Raw genomic sequence first — 24532 nt, 5'->3', positions numbered from 1 at the left:
AGTTCTCTAACAACATGCACATACCAAATACTGGGGAGGACATAGCATGGCTAAGTGATTTCCTGGGTAGTAAATATTAAAGGCTCCTGGGTACAAGAAGATAAGACAGCCAGAAGAAGATAAAATCCCTGAGAGAGCCCTCAAAAGCATCCAACACACTTCCTTCTGCTGTCTTGATATCAGCCCCCAGTGCTTATAATGGAACATGGGATGCTACCCAGGTAAGTGTGTGGAGCTGGGAAGGGATGGAGAAAGAGCGCCCAAAGTGAAGAGGGCTGCCCAAAGCTTTGTACATGTATTCCTTTGAAGTGGGTTTAATAAGGTGAGTCAAGGTATCAGAGGGATCTCTGTCTTCACTGAGTTTCCCTGGTGACTCCAAGAGTCTCACCATTAATGAAGAGGGAGGGGACGCTCTAGAACCATTAACGCTGTGTCTATAGGTTCTCTAAAACATTGGATAATTAAGATCATTATTGGCACATTCTGGGTAATGATTTCTTCTGTTACCTCATATTTTACTTGATATTTTAATAAACTCACATTAGTAAACCCACATACAGATTTCAATAACTTCTGCCCTCAGTATTTCAGTCTATCATCTAAACCACTTGTTCTCAAAGTATGATGCCTGACCAGTAGCATCAACTTCACTTGTTAGACATGCAAATTCTGAGGTCTCACCCACACTTACTTGATCAGAAACTCTGGGGTGGGGCCCAGCAATCTGTGTTTTAACAAACATTCCAGGGCATTCTGATGCAGGGTAGAGTCTGAGCAGCCTTCCTGTAAACCACTCTCAGTGATGCTGCTCCAAGATCAGACACGGTAAAGTCCCAGTACCCTCTCACCCCCCTCCTCCCAAGGCCAAAGCCCTCAGCATGGCATTCAGGGCCTTTCCTAGGCTGACCAGTGCTACCCTTTTGAACCCCAGCTCCTAGTGCATTAAAAACCTCAACCTTCAGAAAACTGTCCACACAGACACATGACATATTTGTAGGTCTTCTGAAGGATCTTTGGAGTGGCCCCCTCGGTCGTATATCCCATTCTTCAATTGGAGAGCTCTCGCTCAGCCTCCAGGATGGCATCCAAAACACAATGCCTCCCTTGGCAGCATCCCCACTCCTACTCCTTTCTTCTGGAAGACTCACTCCCTCTTCCATGATTCCTTAGCATTCAGTTCACACTTTGATCAGAGCACACATCACAGGATATTAATTATACGATTAATGTTGTACTGATTAATTTATATAACTGCTATTAATAATATAAATGTCTCTCTACCCTACAAGATTTTAAGCCTTCTAAGGGAATGAGCCTTTGGTAGTAACTGAGGTGAAGGTGGGAGGCCTCTGTCAAAATAAACATTTATTGAGGTACTACTATGTGCTGGGCACCGTATTAGAGGCTGGCAGTTTTCTGAGAGATATACTTAAGATGATTTTGCTTTTCAGATCAGGTAAGGGTTCCAGGCTTGGCCTAGATCAGTCAAAATGGAGAACAAGGCTTGCTGTAATCTTGGCTCCACTTACTCTGTTCTAGTGGTTTCTTTGAGGTTCATCTGAATCAAAGATTTTAATTAGTCACATAATAGTATGACTTTTTTAACTGCACTGATGCATTTAAATGGCGCATTCTCAAAATATATGTAACACAAGTCTATAGTGAGGGATAGAGAGACTTCCAAATTCTTCACCCTTGAGATTTTTTACCTGAATCCAGGTTAAATTCAGGGATTACAAAGGCTTAAGCTTCCTACTTTATGTGTAAAACATTTAGATCTCCCCTTCTCTATGAACATGTAAACAAGATGAAGATAATAACAATGAAGAATGAACACTGCCAGTGACCATCGCAGAAATGGCAAGCAAGCAACCACAGGCATCATCTCTCCATAGGAAAATGGCGAAACTCCTTCTTCATAATGGAGGCACCTTCGCGCCTAGAGCTGGGGAAACGGTGCATGTGAGGTTTGGAAAAACTACACAGACAGAGAAAATATACATTAGATCCTATCTTGCCCCAAATTAAAATTAGGCATGAGATAAAGTATTGATACAGAGGGGAGAAACCAAAGATCACTATAACAATAAATCACATCAAAATACTCATTGTCTTCCTCCGTGTTGTGAATGCAGGGCATCATTACGCATGTCTTTGAGGAGTAAATTCATCACTTCTCTCTCACTGAATGGTTCTGCTGATACAAATCCATCTTTTCTGGGCCATAAAATGATCAAGTGCAACTTAAACACTATAAACATGTCCACAAGATGAAGTGCATTTACTTATAAACAATTCTCAATTGAGTGCTTTCCACAAATTTATGTTATATACACATTTTCCTGGTTTAAGGATTCTCGATTTTAAGATCTGTCATCAGTATATATTTGTTTGTATATATCTAACTGTGTAAGGAGAATCAACAGTATTTCATCCAAAGAAAAATACTCTAACTGGCCCCTGTTTAGACAGTTACTTGTAGAGTTCTCCTCAACAACATTTGTTTTTTTAACAACATTTGCAGGAGCTACCATGAGTACATAAAAATAAAATTCCTTGTATTTAGTAATGGTTTGAAAGAAATGGTCTAAGACTAACGTAATGTATCCCAAAAAAGTTTTGGCAGATTTTTGCAAAATATGGCCTCTATGAACACGTTTGAGGCAACATGAAATACGTAACAAATGTTTGAATCTGTATAATAACAAGCATTAATAGATTAGATTTAATTAAAATCTTTTCAGATAACTGTTGCAAATAGAACTAAACCAGAGGTGGTGAAAGAAGCCAGCACCCCATTCGTCACAGTGCCAGCCTGCAGAGATCACAGCCCGCCATCCAGTAACACCTGGCTCTCGTCCACCTCTGAGACCCCCAGCGTTCTGAGGACAGACAGCACCAGTGCTTTCAGATTTCTGACAGGCACACTCACCTGATGTGTGCTAAATCCGCTGTCCGTCTTCACGGTGAATGCCACCCCCTCTCCTGGTCTCCTAACTCACCTCTTCTCTTCTGATCACTCACTTATAGGCCCAGGCTGGACTCCGGCTCAGTCTTCTTGCCAGTGGAAGGAAGTGGCACCGCTACCTCAAAATCTCCAGCTCCCTAGACCTTCTGGTGGGGCCCCATCAGAACAATCCCCTAAACCAGGCAGCCTGTGGTAGCAGCTTTCTCTCGTGCGTGCTGCCCAGCACTGCTGAGAACAGACCCTGCCCCCCAGGGAAGGGAGAATGCATCTACAGGAAGTGCATGCTATTTCAACGCAGCAGGGTCACTTGTGCTTGGAAATCCTTCCAAATTACATTCTCTGTGATGAGCATTTAAAAATGTTCTCGATTTTCAGTCCTCATGGACAATGACCTTGTTTTATTGAGATGATGAGGGTCACCCAAGACCAGCTCCCTGAGCTCTCTGTCAGCTCTCCTCAAAACGATGCTATTGTGACATTCACTCTCCTCCTCCCTTCAAAACCTTGTCATCTTCACCTCATTTTCCTTATTCGTTTCTACCTGAGAGCCCCTCCCCAACACTGGCCTCAAACTGTACTATTTCTGTTATCAAAATAGCCTTTGTATCTCTCTGCCCTCAGGCCTCAGTCCTCGGCGCCCCCATTGCCTAGAATGGCCCCTCTCTCCTCTCCACTCATTGAAATCCACCCATCTCCCTCAGGGAAACAAAAATGCCGTCCACCTGACTGCCCCTCTATGTGCCCCTTTGCCCTGCACTGTTCTATGTTTCTGCTCGTTTCTCTCCCCTGACTTAGTACTGAACTGATTATTCGTTCACTTTTTCTCTTCCTCAATCTTGATACTTCTGGCGTGGTCTTGTAAAAAATATATTGCAGGTATCAAATAACTATTTGCCAAATAAATGAATGAATGATGGAGACAGTAGGGCCCAGAGTCTCTTTTCAATAAACACTTGTCTACTACATTTTCCAATCCCCTTTCTATCCTGAAATGTGGGCAATAGAATGACTTGTATTTTAGCCCTTTTCTGACTTATCTGTAATTGTTTAAAGTTTTTAGAAAGTAAGCATTATGGGAGATAAGAGAGAGGGTAAAGAATTACAAAACAAAGAAAGAATGCCATTTACCAAATTCCTTTTGGAGAGAGGAGTCTGCTGATTTACAAGAAACAGTGTGATAAACGATTTGGGGTAAGAATGAGTGCAGGTAGGGGTGGGACTCCTAAAAAATACATCAAGAAACAAAAGGTGGTCTCTAAATTGCCTTTAAGGGGACGATCCTATTAACTTCAGAACCTTTTGCTCCGAAGTGTACGGTCCTCTGGGTCTGCAAACTTAGGGATAAAAGCCAAGGAGGTGGGCTGGAGCTGAATCCCTCCACTTAGCGAGGGGGCAACAGCTGGCCCTCCCAAGGGACATCTAGGAAGGAGGAGTGGGAATGCTGGTGGTCTGTGGAGAACTAATTGTCTAATGGGGTATTTTCAGTTATTTGCTTTGATATGTACAAAGTACCCCATCCCCTTCTCTGGTTCCCCTAAGGAACTTCAGGAAAGTTAACACACCTTTCTTTCTGGGGAACCCAAAGGAGTACTGAGCTCTGTAGCCAAGTGGATGTAAAGGAAGACACTGTGTCAGCGACCATCCAGGGGGTACTGGAGGCAAGGGAAGAGCTGCCATTTGAATCATGTCCACAAGCTGCAGAAGGAGTTCCTGAACCAATCAGGCACCCTCCTCCACGGCAGTGGGCCCCAAGAACCAACAGCTCCACCAACTACAGAAATTCTGTCCTAAAGACACCTGAGGGAAGAAGCTGGGTCCCAGCAGGAGGAGGACGGTCTTACAGCCAGTACACTGCGTCAGGAGAGAGGAGTCTAAGTTCCAATCTAGATCTGCCCCTGTCTGTCGGGAACGTGGATGGGAGGCGTTTGGAGAATGAAGATCCCTGAAAGCAGGAGACCCATGCAGATATAAGATTAGAGTGCACAGAAGGAAACTCCCCAGACGTCCTTCTATGCAGGTGAATCACCAACAAGTACAGAAAGTGCCTTGGAGCCTTTGGCTTCACAACCTGGTGTGAATCTGGTGTGCTATTAGGAAAGGGGGCCAGCGCTTGGTCGAGTGCTAAGTTACACCATTCCTACATAACTCTGAAGTGATGCAAAATCAAAGAGGGCTTCCTAGCTGACCAAAACCTCAGCCTTCTCCAGTAACTAGAAATAACGACTTCTTTATGTTTCAATTTCAGTACTTTCAAAGTATGGGTAATATCGTTTATTTTAGTACACTTACTTTATAGAGTAGTTTGAGGGTAAATTTGATAGAATGTACAAAGACCCTAAGATTCTGATAAGATAGATGCCTTTCAAATCAAAGATCATTACTAATAAGTACTTCTCCCTTCCCCTAACACCTCTGTGAAACAGGAAAGGAATAGGGGGAATTATTCTACTTTAAAATTATGGGAATTGTGAGAATGGCAGCCTGAGCAATTTTCCTTGAGAATACCCAGACATTCAGAGGTAAAGCTCAGAATTCAAACTCTCTACCAGTTATCAGTGGAGAATGGAATAATGAAAAGCTCTGGTTTAAGACAGACCTGGATCCTCACTTTAGCCCAGTCACTAATTAGCTGGTGGCTTCCGCTAAATTACATAACTCCGCTAGGCCTTAGTTTCTTCGACCGGAAAGTGGACTCATTGATACCTGACCTGCAACTGAACTCAAAAATGTGAAGCAACTAGCAGAGTGTTTGGGTTCTCAATAAATGGTATCTTCTGGCACTGTGATCACTTCCTAAAGAAAGGACTTTTATTATGCACTATTGAAAGACAAGGGCATCCAGGGACAGCAATTGCTAAAAGGGGAGTTCAAATAATTTTGTGATTTATTTCACAACAAATGTTATTCTAGGAAGAGATATAAAACTCTCAAAATTCTGAAATTAAAGAAGAGGAAATATTAATATATTCTCATAGGGGAAAACCAACTTGAAATGGAAATTCAAGGTAGGACCACCAGGTTCGATGACTCTCCTCTTCTGTGCTTTTCTTCTTTGTCATTTCTCATACGGGCAGCTTTACTTTGTGAAGATATTCACAACTGCCTAAGTAAAAGCAACATAAAAGATCAGTTTCTTTGTGTGAAAACAGGGAAAGGAAAAATGCTTTTTCTTAACTTTTTCAGTGAAAGACAAAGTTCTCAAAGAGATGGGAAGGGTGCTAAAAAAAAAAACCAGGAGGATAAAATACGATTCTTCTAGTCCCAATGTTATTTCTTTCACTTGTTATTTACGTTTGAAAATGGGACCCAAACTGAGCATTTGAATCTAGATGGACCACAGCATATGCAACACTCCATTTGTCTCAGCTATGCTAATATACATGCAGGGAGAGAATCCATCAAGTGACTAATAAGCAGAGATTCAGATGCCAACACAGAAATCCTTCTGAACATTTATATTCCACCAAGTTGGGAGTGCTTCTAAAAGATGTATGTGTGCATAGTTTATCTAATAGACTGAAATGGCTCTTATTTCTGTTCTGCCAAATAAAGAAAAATTTCTCTGACTGTAAATGTGATTCCTTCAACTCCCAAACTGCAAATTTTCTAGGCATTTCCTCTTCAAGCTCCCTGGCAGGTCTATCCACCATCAAATTCTCCAGGTTTGTCAAAGCATTAGCAATAGCCCCAATTTACTAAGTGCCTGTGACTTGGCCAGAATTCAAGGTAAAAGTTAAAACACACACAAAAATAACACTAAATATCAGCAAATTTTGAAAACAGGCAAGGATTTCGAGACGGCTACCATGTCTAGGGTAACACTAAAAGCGGCCTCAACTTCTAAAGAGTGCAGAAAGAGGTGATATTCGGAAGGTACCTTAAAATAAACAAGCAAGGGAACCAGTGCAGATGCGCCAGAGCAAACTAAACTAAACTAAAAACTCAGAGGACTTAGATCTGACATGGACGTTTGGTCCCTGGATCTACTTACTAGCTGTGTGGTCTTGGGCAAGTCACTCATAATTTCCTACTTCATTAAATGTGAATAATAGCCCCATTTTGGGACATTCCGGCAAAGTGCCTGGGATGAAGAAGGCACCTAATAGATGGTAGTGTCCTCTCGTGAGGAGAGGATGCAAACTCAGTTGTCTACAGGGATTAGTCGAACAAAACTCTGAGGGGCCCCATAAGTGTAAGAGAACAGGGAGCAGTGCGCAAGTCCAGGTATTATTTGAGCCCATTCACTTACACTACAAAGGATGGATGAGCTCCTAAGAGGGCCTAAGCACAGCCAGTAAGTAAGCCAGGAGGTTATGAGGTACAGGCAAATCTCACATAACGTATCAGAACAGATAACGAGTAAGCAAGCAGCTATGAGACACAACAGAATACACAAGACATGCTAACTATTGGCCTACAACCTGTAAGGCATGCCAAAGATAGACAGAATAAATACGATGGAAGAGATAAGATCGTACTTAGAGACAGAGTGTGTTAAGTCATGATCGTGTCCACTTGGGGCCAACAGCCATGTCAGACCTGAACTGATCACTCTTGGTGACATGGGACAGTGAACTCGTCCCATGCTGGCCCCATATATGCTCTACTCAAGAACAGCAAGTGAAACCAGGGATGGTTAGCAGGCCACTGGCCAGACGTGCTGCCATGGAGCAAGCGAGCATTGGCTCCAGGCACCCTGTGTCTGCCGAGGCCCCCTTGTTCAAAACTCTGGTCCTAGTAAGGACTGTGGGAAAGGCCAAGGTGGCAGAGAGAGACAGGACAGGTGAACATGGCGAGACCCTGAAGTCCAGCAGCGTGCTCTTCCCACTGCCTGCCCCTCCCTCCCCCTGCTTCTCTGTGTGTTTAAACTGATTTAACACACTGTGTGACCAGAAACTTAATTTGGTCTGCGAGCCTTTTTCTACTGAGCAGTAGAACCTTTTGTGTACCTGGAGGCTTCTGTTCCACCAGGTCATCTCCTCTGTGACAGGGAGCACGAGGTCTGTGGCAAATGGAGGGCACATGTCCCACCCTGAGAGGAGCTGCAGGTCCACTCCGGCCAGGGCTGCCCTGCAGGAACATCTGCCAGGGTTTCCATATTTTCTGACATTTCATGGAAACTTGGGAAATCTGAATTTCCACAGCAGATCTCCCAAGTTTTAAATGTTGACAACTCATTCAAAAATTTAAAAATCTGTTCAGGCCAAATAAACACATCATCCACTGCCAGTTTGCTCCTGCTGCCCTAATACTGTTCCACAACTGTGTCAGTCCCCGGCCCCGAGGTCCCTGTCATGTGGTCCTTTAGTTGTAAAAGTTCCAACTTGAACTGCCACCCTGAACTTTTGCAGTTTAGCACATCTCACCTTCAGGGTCTCTTCTGTTTCGGGAGGACCCGGCAGACCTGAGAGCTCCCAGCGCTCAGCATCTCCTCGGCTCTAGGGTCACACCCACTGAAGGTAGAAGGGAGGGCTCACATATATGAACTCACATGACTGGAGAGAAAATGCCCACCACTGACCGGCGTGCTCAGGAATTCCTCTAAGGAGGTCTACACGTTCGTGCTGGAAAACTCCCTTAAGGTTATACTTTCTCGCCTTCATTCGTTACTCTTGTTTTGTCTGCTTCTCCCCTCTTTCTCAGGCCACCGACCAAGTGTTAGAGCAAAATAAGGTGGCATTGTGGGGCAAGAGGAGAAGACTGTTACTGTGGTACCTCCAACAAGAAACAGATGAGTAAAGGTAGGACAGGTGTTCGGACAGTGTGTGGTCGAGGTAAAGCATGTAGTCCTGCATCTCTGTGGTCTGCAGGTGGATCGAAGTGATTCTGGACAAAAGAGCTGATCTCCCGCAATCATGTAAGGAAAAGTAGGGACCAGTCCTTTCCTGAACAGTGTGAGGGCAGTGTGACTAGGGTGCCAGAAGGCTCCTTAAAGGAGATGACCCTACAACATGTGCTTCCATGTGCAAGGGGCTGGAGAGTGCTCCGGTGCCCAGGATAACGGCCAGAGGGTAGATATGCAGCAGAAGTCTAGCTCTCTGGGCAGATGCACCAGAACAAAACTAAATTGAACTACTTTCTGGGGCTGTAGACTGCCAGAGGCAGGAGGTGTGTGCACTGGTGTGCTGGAGGGTAGAGTGGAGAAGGCAGGAGGGGAGGCAGGGAGGTAGGAGATATCGGCTTTCTTGGACTCGGACACAACCAAAAAGCTTGATTTGCGGACACTCTCACTGGACGACTAGAGTCAGCCACATCATGAGGAAGACAATGGGCGAGATGGCTAACCAGTGCTGAATCCATTGGCATAGATAGAGCATGAGGAGCCCGTGGGCGCTTTTTACAAAGGGCACATGGCCATGTGACCCCTGAAGCTCTAAAGAGGCTATGCCCAGTGAGAACCCCGTGTGGCCAAGCTTACATGGGTCATATTGCTGAGTAATCTCCACTGGGTGACCTTTACCAGTCAGGTAATGAGGGCTGGGGACTCAGTGCGGCACTGACTGATGAGGGCCAGGGGCTTCCACCTGTGGGAGACGACCAGCAATAAACACGACAGTGACTGCAAAAAGGAAACAATGTGGCTGCGGGCTGTGACATCTGCTGAGAGGGGAGTAAAGCAGGAGAGGTAATGGGATGGAGAATGAGTTGGAGCACTACTGCAGATGTCAACACTCTAGGAAGGAGACAGGAAGACACCCTCTTATAAAGATTACTTCCAGTTTTTACAGGAACAAAAACTCTTAAGAAACAAAATATTAAAAGAATACATGAGGGGTGGCTTCTTTCTTTCTATTACCATGTTAAAAGGCAAGGAATTTAAAACAACGCTGGCAACATCAGCTTATTTCCATGTTCTTATGACATAAGAGTATGACAGTCTCTGTTAGCCTTAACCATAGATTTCCCAGGCCAGTGTTTTGCATTATGCTGAAATGCAATTTTAAAATTAAACTTTACCCACTCTGGCCTAGCTAACTGAAAAAGGCAAATATAATGCAGTGTAATCGATTTCACGTATCAATCACTGAAGCACAGGTGAAACGGGAATTTTTAAGAAGACTGTTGTAGTCCAGTTAATGGTGTTACTTGTGACAGCTGCAGGTTAGTGCAAGCACATATTTCACAGGTACATTCTGCTGACCAGCAGGTGACATTCAGCAATATTCAGCATGGAATGTGCTCTTCTCAAAGAGAAGCCAGACTGGCACACCTTCAACTTCTCTGCCTATCTCTGACGTCAGTTGGCAGGACAGACATCTCTTGACATAAACGTGGATGCAGTCCCAGAAAGATGTATTATTGGGACGTGCTGGATGGGAACTGACTCCCTGACCAAGGGGTTCCCAGGTACGTGTCCTTCAAGGATCAGGAAAATCTAGTGGGGGTAGGGCAACACGAAGATGACAACTTTCCATATTGTCAAATAAGGACATTAAAACAAACACCAATCCACAAATTATGATACAGCCATAAAGTAGAATGCTATTTAACAATAAAAAGAAACAGATTATGGTTATACTTAACTATGTGGGTGGATCTCCAAAACATCATGTTAAGGGGACACAGCTAGACACAGAAGAGTACGCGCTGCCTGGTAGCGTTCACATGGCATGCTAGAACAGATGCAACTCAGCTGTAGTGACAGAAAGCAGATCTGTGCTTGTCTGGAAGCTGGATGAGGGCATTGACTGTTTAGGGGCATAAATAACTTTCTGGAATGATGGAAAAGTTTTAAATCTTGATTGCAGTGCTGGTTACATGGGTGTATACATATGTCAAAACTCATCAAACTACACCTAAAATGTGTAAATTTCATTATATGTAAATTATACCTGAACGAAGTTGAAAAAATTAAATGTGACCAAAAAACAAAACCTATCCACTTACCTATTCTCATACAAGAAAGTTGTTTTTAATCCCTCAAATAAAGAAGATATAAAGACAGTCCTTTTGAATTAAATATATTTTACTTTAATGAAAAGCTCTATTTTTCTCATTTTAAAGCCCAGTGATGGAAACCTCCTCAGGACCCACCAGGGATCAGAAGATGGGCATCTGAGAACCACTGCTGTCTCCCCCTCAATTCCTCTGCCTGTGCCCTACCTGGAACATCCATTTAGCACTCCTGTAACAAGGCTCAGGACTATTTCATTCCACAATGAACAGACCTGGCTGGAGCTACCAGACTGGTGATTATAATGAAAATGGCCAAGAAACACGAATGATTTAAACAACTAATAAATTCCATCTAAGAAAAGAGCAGGAGGTCGAGGGAACAGAACGGGCGAGGGAGAAGTGGAAAGAAGGAGAATGTCAGGGAGCTACACCTCCGCACCCTCGTCTTCTCAGGCTCTCTGGGGCCTGCCAACTCAGCCAGTGGAGAGTGGTACTCAGTGGGCCGTGTGTGTTCACAAGTCAGCTCAGTCCCTTAAACGAACTGGCAGTGACTACCAGCAAGTCAGACAGTCCAACGGGGGGCTAATACTGGGAGGGTGTCAAGACCCTGCCCTGCTGGTCACAGAGGACACGGCAGCTTCCTATGTGCATCAGGACCCCAGAAGACCCTTAGGACTATCATGGGGGAAGGATGGAAAACAAAAGTTGATTTTTTTCTTAAAGAGAAGTAGCAAAGATTTTTCTGAAGTATAAAGTACAATAACATAAAATATCTATATATAAACATCATATTTTCCTTCAAAGAAGATCTAAACCTAAGTAGAACAGACGATTAAAAATACTTGTTACCTTATCCTTCTTAAAGCCAGTAGCTCACCAGGAGAAGAATTTAGTAGTAGCCAAAATACTATGCTGAGTGTGACTATTTGTTCTAGAAAACACTGCATATGCATGAAATAGTCAAATGATGGATGGAAAAGGTTGGCATACTTACTTTTTAAACTCAGAACACTGAGGGGGGCTAAAGAACCAAAACAACAACAAAAAACCCAAACCCCAAAACCCTCATAAAGACACAACTGTACAACAAAAGTCATTAAGGGGATTCCCAAAGGTAAAATCTCACTTATTCTCTATGTCTTTTCATTTTCATTTATTTGGTATTAAACAAACACTTACCCAGCACTTTACATACAGAAGCTCATACATCCCTCACACCAACCCAGATGGGTGGGTTTCATTACTCCCATTTTACAGATGAGACACAGCAAGGCTGTGACTTATCAAGGTTACATGGAGGAGATTGGACAGGACGTTGGTGCACCCAGCACTATTCCCACAGCTACACCCTGGCTGGAGCCCCACCATTTTTGTTTGTTCTATTCACATCATGTTTCTTTCTAGTACTGGGCCCTGACACCTCTGTGATGGGGCATCCCCATGGGCAGGTGAGGCCCTCAACACATCTACCTGTGAATGCATTAGGTGGCCCTTCCTACACAGAGAACTAGGAATTCTCCAGGCAAATGCTAATAGTCCGCTCCTGGTGCTAATTATTACAGCACAAAAGTACAAAAAGGAAGCAGAAAAACGACACGCTTTCAGAACTCGGCTTTGATAAGTTCAAAGAAAGCTAAACTCTTCGGATTTGGATTTTATGTATTTTGAAATGAAAGCTTACCTTCTGAAGGACCCTATATGATTTTCAGTATTTGGTTTCTCCAACTTGCATTTACAGTAGCATCTTCACAATTTTGGCCAGATCTGCATATGGCCTGGACTATTATTTGTTTGCAATTTTTATTTAAATCAACTCAGTTTTTAAAAAAAATTAAATATCTTCTTTATCCATGTCAAGTTCTATGCATGAAATTAATTTAATAGGTATATTTTATTAACATATTTATCTATTAAAATAAATCTGCATACCAACTAAAATCACTGCACGTCCTCCAGTGCTATGAGTTCCACGTTCTGGAGAATTTGAGTTCAGAGATGGTGAAAATCAGTCTTTACCCTCTAATTTAAAAATTGGTTCAGCCACTATGGAAAACTGTATGGAGGTTCCTCAAAAAAGTAAAAATAGAACTACCATATGATCCAGCAATTCCACTTCTGGGTATATACCCAAAGGAAATGAAACAGGAGTTCAAAGAGATACATGTGCTCTCACATTTACTGCAGGATTATTCAGAAGAGCCAAGATACGAAATCAACCTAAGTATCATCAACGGATAAACGGACAGAGAAGTTGTGGTGTACATATACAATGGAATATTATTCAGCCATGAGAAAGAAGGAAATCCTGCAACCACATGGATGGACCTTGAGGGCCTTATGCTAACTGAGATAAGGCGGAGAGAGATTGTGTGATGTTACTCATACGTGGAATCTAAAAATGTCGAACTCGTAAAACCAGAGTAGAATGGTGGTTACCAGAGGCTGAGGGTGGGGGAGCTGGGCATATGTTGTTTAAGGACACAAACTTGGAACTAGTAGATAAATAAGTCCTGGAGAGCTAAGGCACAGCATGGTGATTATAGTCAACAATACTGTATTATAAACTTCAAAGTTGCTGAGAGACTAGATCTCAATTGTTCCCACCACAAAAAAGAAATAATTATGTGACATGACAGAGGTGTTAGCTAATGTTATGACGGTGATCATACTGCAATTTATAAATGTAACAAATCGACATGTTGTATACCTTAAACTTACACAGTGTTCTATGTCAGTTATATTTCAATTTAAAAACATGGAAACAAAACACACCTTCAGAAATTGTTTTCATATATGTATATAACATTATATCTATGTACAAATGGAACTCTACACACACACACAATTTCAAAAGGCCAAGAAAAGGAATTGAGCAGAAATCAGCATTAGGTCGGGGCAGTGGGAAGTACTGGATCAAGGACATGGCATAACATTTTAATACGAAACTACAGAATCTGGCCAGTAAAGTTCCAAACAACACCACCACCACCCAGCCATCATATCTTCTCAACAGAAACCTCAAACATATAAATTAATGCCCAGGTTTTTTAAAAAGAGGAGAACTCAGTATGTAGAAATAACAATCTGAAAACTTGATTGATTAGAAAAGTTATTTGCACTGTTTCCTCAGGAAGACTGAAAGAACATGCATGCCCAAAGGGAGGGATCCCCCAGCGCCCAGGGACTCCCATGAGGTACATGACATGGGGGCGGGGGGGTGTGGTCCCGGTTTCAGGCTCCTTCCACCCTCCTGGCCCTCACAGCAGCTCCATGCTTATCTGCTTTCTACAGTGTCCTTCCTCATAAGATACTCTGAACAAAGCCCTCAGTTAAGAAGAAATTTAGAAACTACTAGCATTGTCCAATTTCCTCATTTATTAATGAGGAAACTGAGGCTCAGAGAAGTTAGTTAAAATACTCAGGGTCACCCAGCAAACCACAGCAGAATCAGAGTATAAAGAACTTAGTGTCCAGATTGCCAGTCCGGTGTTTATCTGACCAAGACCACCTACAAGAACACCCTTACGCAGTCATATACTGGCCACTCCGATAGACGTCATTACATCAATACCTTCACCTACCCTTGAAAATGAAGAAGTCTGATTAATCATTAATTCCTTGAGGAGGAGACAGTTGCCAGCAATATTTAATGAAGTGTTATGAGTCAATGGAAATAAATTAGAAATAAGATGAAGTCATTATTTCGGAAAGTATGATGTAAGGAAACAGGCACATCCCTTCCTGAAAAGTAGTATAAATCAAATAATGCCTAAAACAGATTAGCGAAGCTTTCTAATTAATAATAATAATAATAGAAACAACAATAAAAACAGTAGTAACAATAGCAATAACTATAATTTAGTGCTTATTATGTGCCAGAAACTAGATCCAGCAAATTTATATGCATTGATACCCCTGTGACACAAATATTATTATTCCCTTTTTTAGAGGTAAGAAAGTTGAGTCTAAGCCCATGGGTAAGGTGGCCAACTGTCCTGGTTTGTCTGGCACTTTCAATGCTGAAAAAGCAGGGAAATCCTGGGCAACCTGGGATGGTTGGGCACCCTCCCTGTGGGGCTGTGACAGGAACTGCATGCCTGCCTGACGCGGCAACCACGGCTACCGTCGAAGGACAACTTACCTCCACGTGCTACAGTCCAGACTTGGACACACTGGTTTAAAGAAGGGCGTGGCCAACATCTTACAAAACAAGATATTGACACGCAGCTTCATCTCCTTTCACAAAAAAGACAGAGAAAGCACTGCACAGCCGGAGCCTCCGTTCCTCCAGAAGAAGAAAGAAGGGACACTTACCTTGACCTCAAACTCGAAGTGCTCATCCTTCCCTTGCCCGCAGAGAACATAGCGCGGAATACTAATTTTAATTGGGTCCTTCAGGTCGTCTGGATTTGCTCCCAGAGAGCGAGAAACCATCCGCTATCAAAGGCACATCAGACAGGGAGAACAAAGAGAAACCAACATCACTCCGTGGCAAATACCCTGCTCGGGCGGGCGGGAGAAAATGTGCTTCAAGTAGAGAAAAGAGCATCAAACCAGCAGAGTTTATTTAGAAAAATGATGATTTCCTTTGAAAGAGAAACACTAAGTCTCTCTCATAACAAAAGACCATTTCTTTAGGGAAACTATTTCAAGAAGTTAGGGCGAAAGCACTTCAAAATGTTGTTCGGCTTTGAAGTTCCTTCCAATTTATAAGAACAAGTGGAAAAAAGGACAGATTACATATCCTGACTTTTAAAAGTATCAGCGTAAACCAGATTCTTTTCTGAAAAGTCTTGATCATCTGACAGCTTCTTTTTTCTTCACAGACTATCAGACTGCTGTACATAAAGCTCTAAATGCTAGAGATTTTATTCAAATTTACTTCATTTTTAACTTCTAGGCATTTTTATAACCCACTGTAGTGTGGAAAGCTCTTTAAACTACAATTAAAACAAATGCCAAGTATTTTCTTTAGGCTTCATTTGATTAATAAGCAACTTGGCTCTGACAAATATATTTATGGTCTACATGGTGGGAAGCTAGAGGGGTTTGAGGAAGAGGCATTGTGAAAAAAATAAATCTTCAAAATGAGTTCTCGACTATGAACCAGAGGAAATCTCTGAACAATCCCTATCATTTGCCCTAACTTGAGGCTTTAGAAAACATAAGAAAATATGTTTTTAAAGCAAGAGCAGTAATAAAATAATTACAATCATAATTATAGTTAGCATTTATTGAATACATACTATATACCAAGAACCGCACTAAACAGTTTATATGCATGGTTTCATTTAATCCTTAAAATCCCCCTACACATTAATAACCATTATTAAGCCTACTTATCAGATGAGAGGCCCAAGGCTGAGAATTTAGGTGACTTGATGGAGGTAAGTGGTAGAGTCAGGATTTGGGCTCAGGCTAACCTGGAGCCCACCTATGGTCACCGCTATATTGCTATCATGAAATTTTAAAATAAGTTCACCCATCTGAAATAAACTGAGCTAACGAACACTTCAACATACACAGAATTTAAGAAGACAGAGAGTTCATGATTATGCAATGAAACTCACTTATTTGACTAAAAAGAAACTAGTAGGCAATACGCTCCCATTCCATCAGGCAGAAATGGGTCTTGGACCCTTGGATCCTCAGTCCGGTGTAACAGGGATGGTCCAGCCTAGCTGCGTGTATGTGAAAACTCAGCTTTCTGGATGACACAGAGGCATATGATTTGTCCCAGACTACTGCTGTCAGCTGACAGTGTAAACATTTTGGCCTGATGTGAAATTACCAAAGCCTTTTAGAGCATCTTAACTCTTCCCTGCATCAAAACAAGAACCATGAATTTTATTGTAATGGTGCACCTATTTAGCTGTCCCTAATGTCAAAAACCAGAGCGGAAATTCTTAAAAGAGTTTCTCAGTATGTGCATGGCCAAAGACCTTTCAATTCACTGACAGTATATTTCCAAATTACTGTAAACACAGACATTTCCTGAAACATGGAATATGTTTATCTATTTGAAGGTGAAAAGGCAGAAGAATAATATGGTTGTTTTATTCATTTTCAAAGAACACTTTGACCTACAAAAGCCAGGGTTTAGCCATGAAGGTCTTGCTCTGTTGCCTTAGCTCTGTAACCTTCTATATCATGCTTAACAACTATACTTTTCAAGTAGGACCATAATCTCTTTTCCAGATCTGATACAATCTCTTGAGAAACCACCTTGTTGCAGTGTATGTGTGTCTGGAGACCGGAGAGGAGAGTGGTGGGGTTTGGAAGCACACTGCCATCTAGAACGACCTCAGCAGAGGGGAAGCTGCTCTAGGGATTTTAAGCAAGAACTAACAACAGATAATACTAGTTTACAGGTAAAGACCCACGCACACTACACCTTAGGAGGAACCTGGATCCTCCCTACTGGTTAGACCAAATGTCAATACCGCAGCTGCTTTGGTGAGGAGCTATCTCTGTATAGTTATAGACTCCATCCTAAGAAGCAAGAATGAGGAAAAGGAGGAAGGAAGAAGGGCAATTAAATCTTTCTCCGTCAATCACCTGGAACAGTGCATTACCATGTGCATTATGGGTTCTTAAAAAGGTGGGGATGACAGTATCAACAAGTGTGACACACTTCGTATTAAAACTCCACCATTATCTGCTTCCCTGAAGCAGTCACAAAAAATGGACTTGGGATTCCATGTGGTGTTCACTTCAAAGACCCAGTGAGGAAGAGAAGACTCAGAATCAAATCTTAGTGTTAGGACTTGGTCTCTGAGTGACAGTCACCCACCTTCTCTGCACCTCAGTGTGGTCCTCTGGAAATGAACACGATATTTACCAAATCCCATCTATATGGCAGAAACCCAAGTGTGAACAAGGCAGTGTCCTGCTCCGTGGGATTTCTGGTTGGAGGTAGACTCTGACAAGTAAACTGATAATTACAGCAGGATTAGAAAGTTGTGATGCAGGCACCAACTGAGAAAAACTACGAATAGGGACATTGCTCTCTAAATGTTGTGAATTTTACTGAGGAATAACTGCAGTCAAAACTACCCAGGTATATTGTTAACTAAGCAATGGAGACTTAATCTTAACTTCTAAATGGCTTTTCTTACAGGCACCCCTGTACACAATCAAACTTTGGTATCTTTTATTGAGCACCAACCATATGGCATGCACAGTGCCAGTTCCCGGGAATACAAAGTACCGTTTACAAAGTATACATAATTTCTAAGGCCTTTAATTTTTTTCAATTGCATTAAGTTTGGAACAAAGATTTGGTTTTTTCATTCTAGATGGATTATATTCCAAAGTTAGCAAATGCTACCTTAACTTTAGTTTTTTATAAGTCAACTTTTAAAGTGGGATAAGAAGGTTAACGGAGGGTGTGGTAACTACACAGTTATTTTAAAACTGGAAAATTCTCTATTTCTAAGAACATATAATTGTGAAATCAATTGCTAATGAAAAGAAAGTTGCTTCAGGGGCTGGCCCAGTGGTGTAGTGGTTAAGTTCATGAGCTCCACTTCAGTGGCCCAGGGTTTGCTGGTTCGGAGACCGTGCGTGGATCTACGCACAGCTCATCAAGCCATGCTGTGGTAGGAGTCCCACATGTAAAGTAGAGGAAGATGGGCACAGATGTTAGCTCAGGGCCAAGCTTCCTCAGCAAAAAGAGGAGGATTGGCAGCGGATGTTAACTCAGGGCTAATCATCTTCTTCAAAAAAAAAACAAAACAAAAAACCCCAGGAAACTTGCTTGAAGCTCAGCTCAGGCTCATAAATCTTGCCCAAAAAATCCCTGCCTTCAATAACTTAACTGAGTATATGAATTAAGTAGGGACCAGTTATCTGGGAGGAACTGGATCTGATAATATTTATGTGGCTCACCTACATCTAGGACAGCCCCTTACACACCCGCACCTGCACCTCAAGAAATAGTTCCAGCTGGGATGCAAGAGCACTGCCCCAGTCAGGATCGGAGAGGGAAGGGTCACTGAGTCCTCCCTGAGAAGGATATTCCTCTTCACTATTTTGCATCTTGGGGACTAGAAATGTTGTCAGAGTCCCCTGCTATCATCCGTGGCCACAGTTTACTTCAATCACATTTATTTCATAGTAACTCAATATTAACAAGTGTAGAGGAATAAACAATGGCAGAAATAAATAACTGAAAAATAAGCCAGGGATCTGAAGGCATTTGACAAAAGTATAAGTAGATAGAAAAATCAAAAAAAGTATGTTTCCCTCAAATCATTGCTGCAATGTAATTGTTAGAAATTAGTTCTTGAAGGCAACTTGAGAAACGTAGAATTCTCAGCATACAGCACGAAGGTTCCTGACATTCTCCTAAACCATGTTTACATTGGGCAGGAAGGAAAACTAACATAAATGTCTCCTAAAGTTATTTTTTATTTGGAAGAAGCTACATTTTGAATATCTTGAGTTTTATGCTAGACAAGTAGATCTGTGCTATATCTCATTATTTATGGAAGCTTTTAAATTTCTATGGAATTATTTATTTTGGAATCAGTCAGTTTTTCTACATGTTTCAAAGAAGAATCTTAGAAGAGGAAGTTAGGGACACATTGCAGAAGGAGGAAAAACAACAAGGAAGGCTGCATGTTCAGAAGCACGTCTCCCAGCAGAGCAGATCTGGCATGGATAAACACGTAGGACATTTCAAGGAATTTTAAATGCACTGTGGAATAGTTATTTAGAAATAAAAGGGCAAGGAAAAGAACATAATTAGCAACTTGGATTACATTTCTATAGATAAGAAATATCGTCTTTTAAAATAACAAAGAAATATTTTTCTGATAGCTTTAATGAAATAACGTCCTGTGTCAACAAATACGCTATTTTTCCATTGTTGCGGAAACACTATAGCTGAGTCCTCAGCCAAAAGAAGCAGGCAGAACACAGGCCACATTCTGATTATTCAGATTAGAATCTTCTCTTCATCCTCAAGCTGTCTCCTTCAAAAAGGGCAAATTAAGGAAATTAATAGGAAGTGGCATTAACATCCACTTGGACCACTGCTGGAACTGCAGAGGGCAGGGAATGGACCAATTCTACAGGGAGTCATCAGCATTTCCCCCTAAACACTCTAATTACGTACCAGATGGTTGAATTCAGTATATGCTTTAACCATGACAAGGTCAGAACTAAGGACTGTCGGCTGATCTCCTAGAGGCAAATATCCAAGCTTTGCTTCTCAAGTTCAGGCAAAACTGAGTTTTTATCAGATTAAAAAAAAAATTCTGCTCCTTCCTCTGTTTCTACAGGAGCATATATTTCTAATGCCTCCTTTTTTCAACCACACATACCATGGTGACAGTTTTAATTAGAAATTTTATATATCAAGCTCCTCCTATGTATGACCCAGCAGTTTTAAAGCAGGGGTCTGGGGCAGAGATGGGAAGAAGCTATTACATTCTCAAATATGAGCCATGTTATAAGAAACAGGGAATAGAGGTAACTTGTATGAGCAGGCGCAAATTATGAATATGGTAAAGAGCCAAAATATGTTTATATTCATCCTTGAAGGAACTTTGCACTAATACTATACTATCTTTAAAGACTTAGCACATACAATTGAATTGGATTTTACTAAGACCTGTGGCCACAGGGACACCCTGTGTACATGCTACAGGTACACCCTGACTATCCCTGCCAAGGTCAAGACTTAACAGCAGCCTGACTTGAAGAAACAACACTAACCTTATCTCATCTTAAAGGGAGTTTAGAATACTCACATCAGAGATAAGCGTTTTCACATAAAGAAGTATTTCTTTAATTTTGACGTACGTCATTGGGGATAAATTACCCAGAAAATGACAAACTGTGTTGGACATAAACGCTTGTGGAATATCCTGAGTTTAGGGGCCTTTGGGCAAACCCAATAGGTTTAGTGAACATTTCCAATCCATGATTCTTACTGGAATAGATTATTTCATCCACATAGATCTGAGATGATCAACTTTGTTTCAAGGTTTCAAAATACTGGATGTCTGATGAATGTTTCAACTTGAAACTATTAAAAATGTCACCATCTTTCTCTAGATCATAAAAGACTAGTTTCTTTAATGGTCATTGTCGCTGGATAACTCATCATTAAATGGGTAATTTACAAGAAGACTAACAGGTCTAGTATGACTGACTGAGAACATGGTTCTCATTCTCAACATGACTACAGACAGTTTAGGACCCCAAGGAGGGACAATCATGTGTTCTTCCTTCCAGTTCTACAATGTCTTTGATTAACCATGAAAAGTACCACACATATTCACTCACTGGTTTTTGCTTAGCCCTAAGTTTAATGCAAATTGTGCTGAATTCTAAGGTCCATGAGAAACTGATGTGGGAAGAAGAATTCTCTTTATCAGGTTTCTGTACAGCACATTGTTTAACCTTCCAACTAAAGGAGCAACACTGAGCATACAAGGTTATCTGTACCATATTTAAGCTATGATTATATCCAGGCTTTTCTTCTATAGGAGCTAAACATGCAGAAAGCAAAGGAGAGAGATAGGTCCATACAAGAAAACAATGGAATTGCAAAGAAATTTGTAAGGCAATTCTTGAAAAAAAGACCCAAAATAACTCAGAAAAATAATCTTTAACGTTGACAAATTCCAAGAAAAAACTTACAAGTCAGAAAAGAATCAACTTAATTTTTCCAAATATTCATTTCTATGAAAAAGAAAAAACTAAAAATTTACTCAGACAATGTCAAGAATAACCATGACTAACAGGTGACTTTGGCTTTGTGGAAAGAATATACGTTCTAGAGGAAGAAAGTCTCAGTTTGAGCTCTAATTCTGAATCAAGTGATCCCTTCTGAGTTAAATTCCCAAATATGAAATAGAGATAAATGACAACAATTCCTCCATCCCAGGAGGATCACTATGGGACTCAAAAGGAACAATACATGGGAAAGAACTCTGTCCATTGTAGACCACAGCATACAGGGTGGTTGGGATTGTTACCACTGCAATCCACTGTGACTTCAACAACTAAAGATTTTGACTAGATATTTTTTAAAAAGGCAGAATGAGTAATTTATAATAGAATCTCTTTCCTTCTCACCGACTGGATTATTCAGTTCTATTCCTTATAAAGGAGGCTTTAAAAAATTACAAGGGTGCATCCTTAACAAGAGACCAGAAGGTAGTAGTTTGAAATTGTGTTGTGTAAGAAACAGCAGAGGGTGTTAGAGGTAAAGAAGAAAAATCAGAGAAGGTGAGAGAGATAACTGTCTTCTTCGAAGGCCTGTGATATAATAGAAATTGTGGAACAGATTTGTTCTGCTCTGCTACAGGGGTGTGCCATGGATGGACAGATTCTGCAGATAGAGATCACAACAAGGAAGGTGATCGGAAGAAGGGTCTAACAACGAGAGCAGTTCCCAACAAATCAACTGGTTCAGAAGTAGACAGTGATCAGCCCATCCATAGAGGTGTCAAGCAAAGACTGAATTGGAAATCAAGTTGAACTAGTAATTTTAAAGGTCCTATGATATATGTTCTTCCCAGTACCTGAATACTTCCATTAGGGAGAAGTCTTACAAGTTTTATCCAAATTTTATCTTCAATAGAACCCTGGAAACCCTGACAGAATGCATCCACAGTAGATTGAATTATTGATCTCAGTTCTTCTCTCCCCTGTAGTAGGAGGAGGAGAAGGAAGAGGAGGAGTAGATATTCACAGTCTTGCCATGGCTTCTTGGTAGATGGAGTGTACTTCCTTGTCCCTTGACTTTAGACTTGGACATGTGACTTGAGTTAGCCAATGGGATGTTAGCAGACACAAAGCATGGCTGCCCTTTTGTGCTTCTGTCATCATCATCATGGCCACTGCTCCTTCGGCATAGACCCCAAAATGAGATACGTGGTGCAGACCAACCCTAGTGAGTTGCAGATGACCTGTAGCCTACAGCACAGCCACCTTAATTTACTTATAAAGCATCTGTGAGAAATAAAAGCTTTTTCTTTTTCACATGCCACTGAAATTTTCGAGGTTGATGGATATTTGGCAATAGCCGACTGATATAAAATCCACCACAAAGACACTTTAAGGAATGAAGCAAAATTGTCTAAGATGCCTACTGGGGGCTGTGTAACTAAATTAACAAAATGAGCTCACTAGAAACTGGTCTATCCAGTAAGACTGCTTGACCATTGAAGAAGCATTAATAAAAGTGCTCTAATCTACTTATTCAAAACTTTAACTCACCTAGGAAAAAGAATGTAAGTAAAATTACTGTAATTACTTTTGCTGGAAGGCATAAGCATTCTCTCCAAAGAATGCACATATATTTTTTGAAGAAATGAGAACGGGGAAACAAACTGTTTTGAAATGTTTTTCAACAAAGACTAAGTAAATTCACCCTGCCAACCACAAGTCTGCAAAACAACGCAGCTGTGAGTAAAATGGATTTTAATCAAATTCAGATGAAATCACTTTTTCAAAAGTACTCAAAGAGGTATTGTCTAGAATGCATTAACAAGTCCCACAATGTAAATGTTTATGCTTATATCACAACAATGCAAAATGCAACATAACAAAGCACGTATGAGCCTAATTTTTTTCGGATGCAGGAACTCACCACACTGGAGAAGATGGGGCATTGGGCTGCACGCTGAGACTCTCACGCCTGCTCCACTACAGTAGAGTCCTGGCCTCAGAACCCCCGACAAATGAGCCAGTGGAGCCAGGCGGAGGCCTCTGGGGTTGAAGTCACAGTGGATCATGGCACAAACACTACTCTACTGGCTTCTGCAGGCATTATGACAACCTCAATATGTACTTCATGGATAGTAAATCAAAGTCTCACATCAGACCACAGTTGATCTCAAGGTAAGAAGTACGCTTAGGTGAGAGAAGTGACATGTCAAATCTGAACTGCTGGAGGCTGCTTCTCCTATGTGGTGAGATCTGAACGTAATCCTCATTGTCATCCACTTGGATCATAAAGCAGACTGAAGAAGTCATAATGAATAACACAATTTTTATGCAATACTTATGTTTGCTGCATGCTCCATCTGTAAAGAATATCGAAGACCAAAATTTATATCATAGTAGAATTATGCTTTTTTACTTGTGAGGATAAGCAAGTCTGTCTGTTAAATATATATACCACTCTTAGTTAAAAATTTTATACTACTTATGTATTGTTTCCTTTTGGCCATAGCATCCCTCTGTTGGCATCTTACATTCTACTCCCTCTGCTCTTCATGATCATTAAATCTGTTCTTCTTATCAAGGATATATGAAAAAATACTCATTAGGACAATTAAAAAAAGGTAATTAGCAAAAAGCAAAGTATATTAGCTGAAAAAGTGAAAAAATATGAAAATAAATTAGGAGAAATATTATCAGTAAGACATTAGAAGACTATCATGGTTGATTTTAGAAATTTTTCCCATGGTAGGAGATCTACCAGCTAAGAATGTGACAAACTAACTAATTTTAATGATGTCCTCATCACAGATTCAAAAGCCTTCACACAGAAGGCAACAGGGTGTGTACATGTGTCTGTGTGACCAAGTAAGTGTGTGATAGTGGGGTGTTGTGGAAGTTACAGAAACAGACTCCACCCAAAACATTTGAATCCTATTGCCTCAAAAAGACAAAAAGCAGCCACTTAGCCACTGCAAATAAGGC

General features: G+C 41.3%; 1 protein-coding gene across 6 annotated transcripts in view; it reads right to left on the bottom strand.

The window, feature by feature from the left end:
* The window catches only part of KIF16B (kinesin family member 16B), a 277231-nt gene that overhangs the window by 59894 nt on the left and 192805 nt on the right, over nucleotides 1–24532 (bottom strand). For 4 of the 6 annotated variants that reach the window (XM_070485541.1, XM_044747823.2, XM_044747821.2 and 1 more), the window contains one exon: nucleotides 15179–15301. The exons of 1 other annotated variant lie outside the window; for it this stretch is intronic. In XM_070485541.1, the coding sequence (XP_070341642.1) occupies nucleotides 15179–15301 (123 nt within the window). Of the gene's footprint in view, nucleotides 1–15178; nucleotides 15302–23289; nucleotides 23911–24532 lie in introns of those variants that run through there. One more of the 6 variants, XM_044747825.2, reaches the window with a different exon arrangement.

Source organism: Equus asinus, chromosome 15, assembly GCF_041296235.1.
Source record: "Equus asinus isolate D_3611 breed Donkey chromosome 15, EquAss-T2T_v2, whole genome shotgun sequence".
NCBI lineage: Eukaryota > Metazoa > Chordata > Mammalia > Perissodactyla > Equidae > Equus > Equus asinus.
The sequence above is the reverse complement of the archived record's forward strand: the minus strand, read 5'-3'. Positions and strand labels throughout refer to the sequence as shown.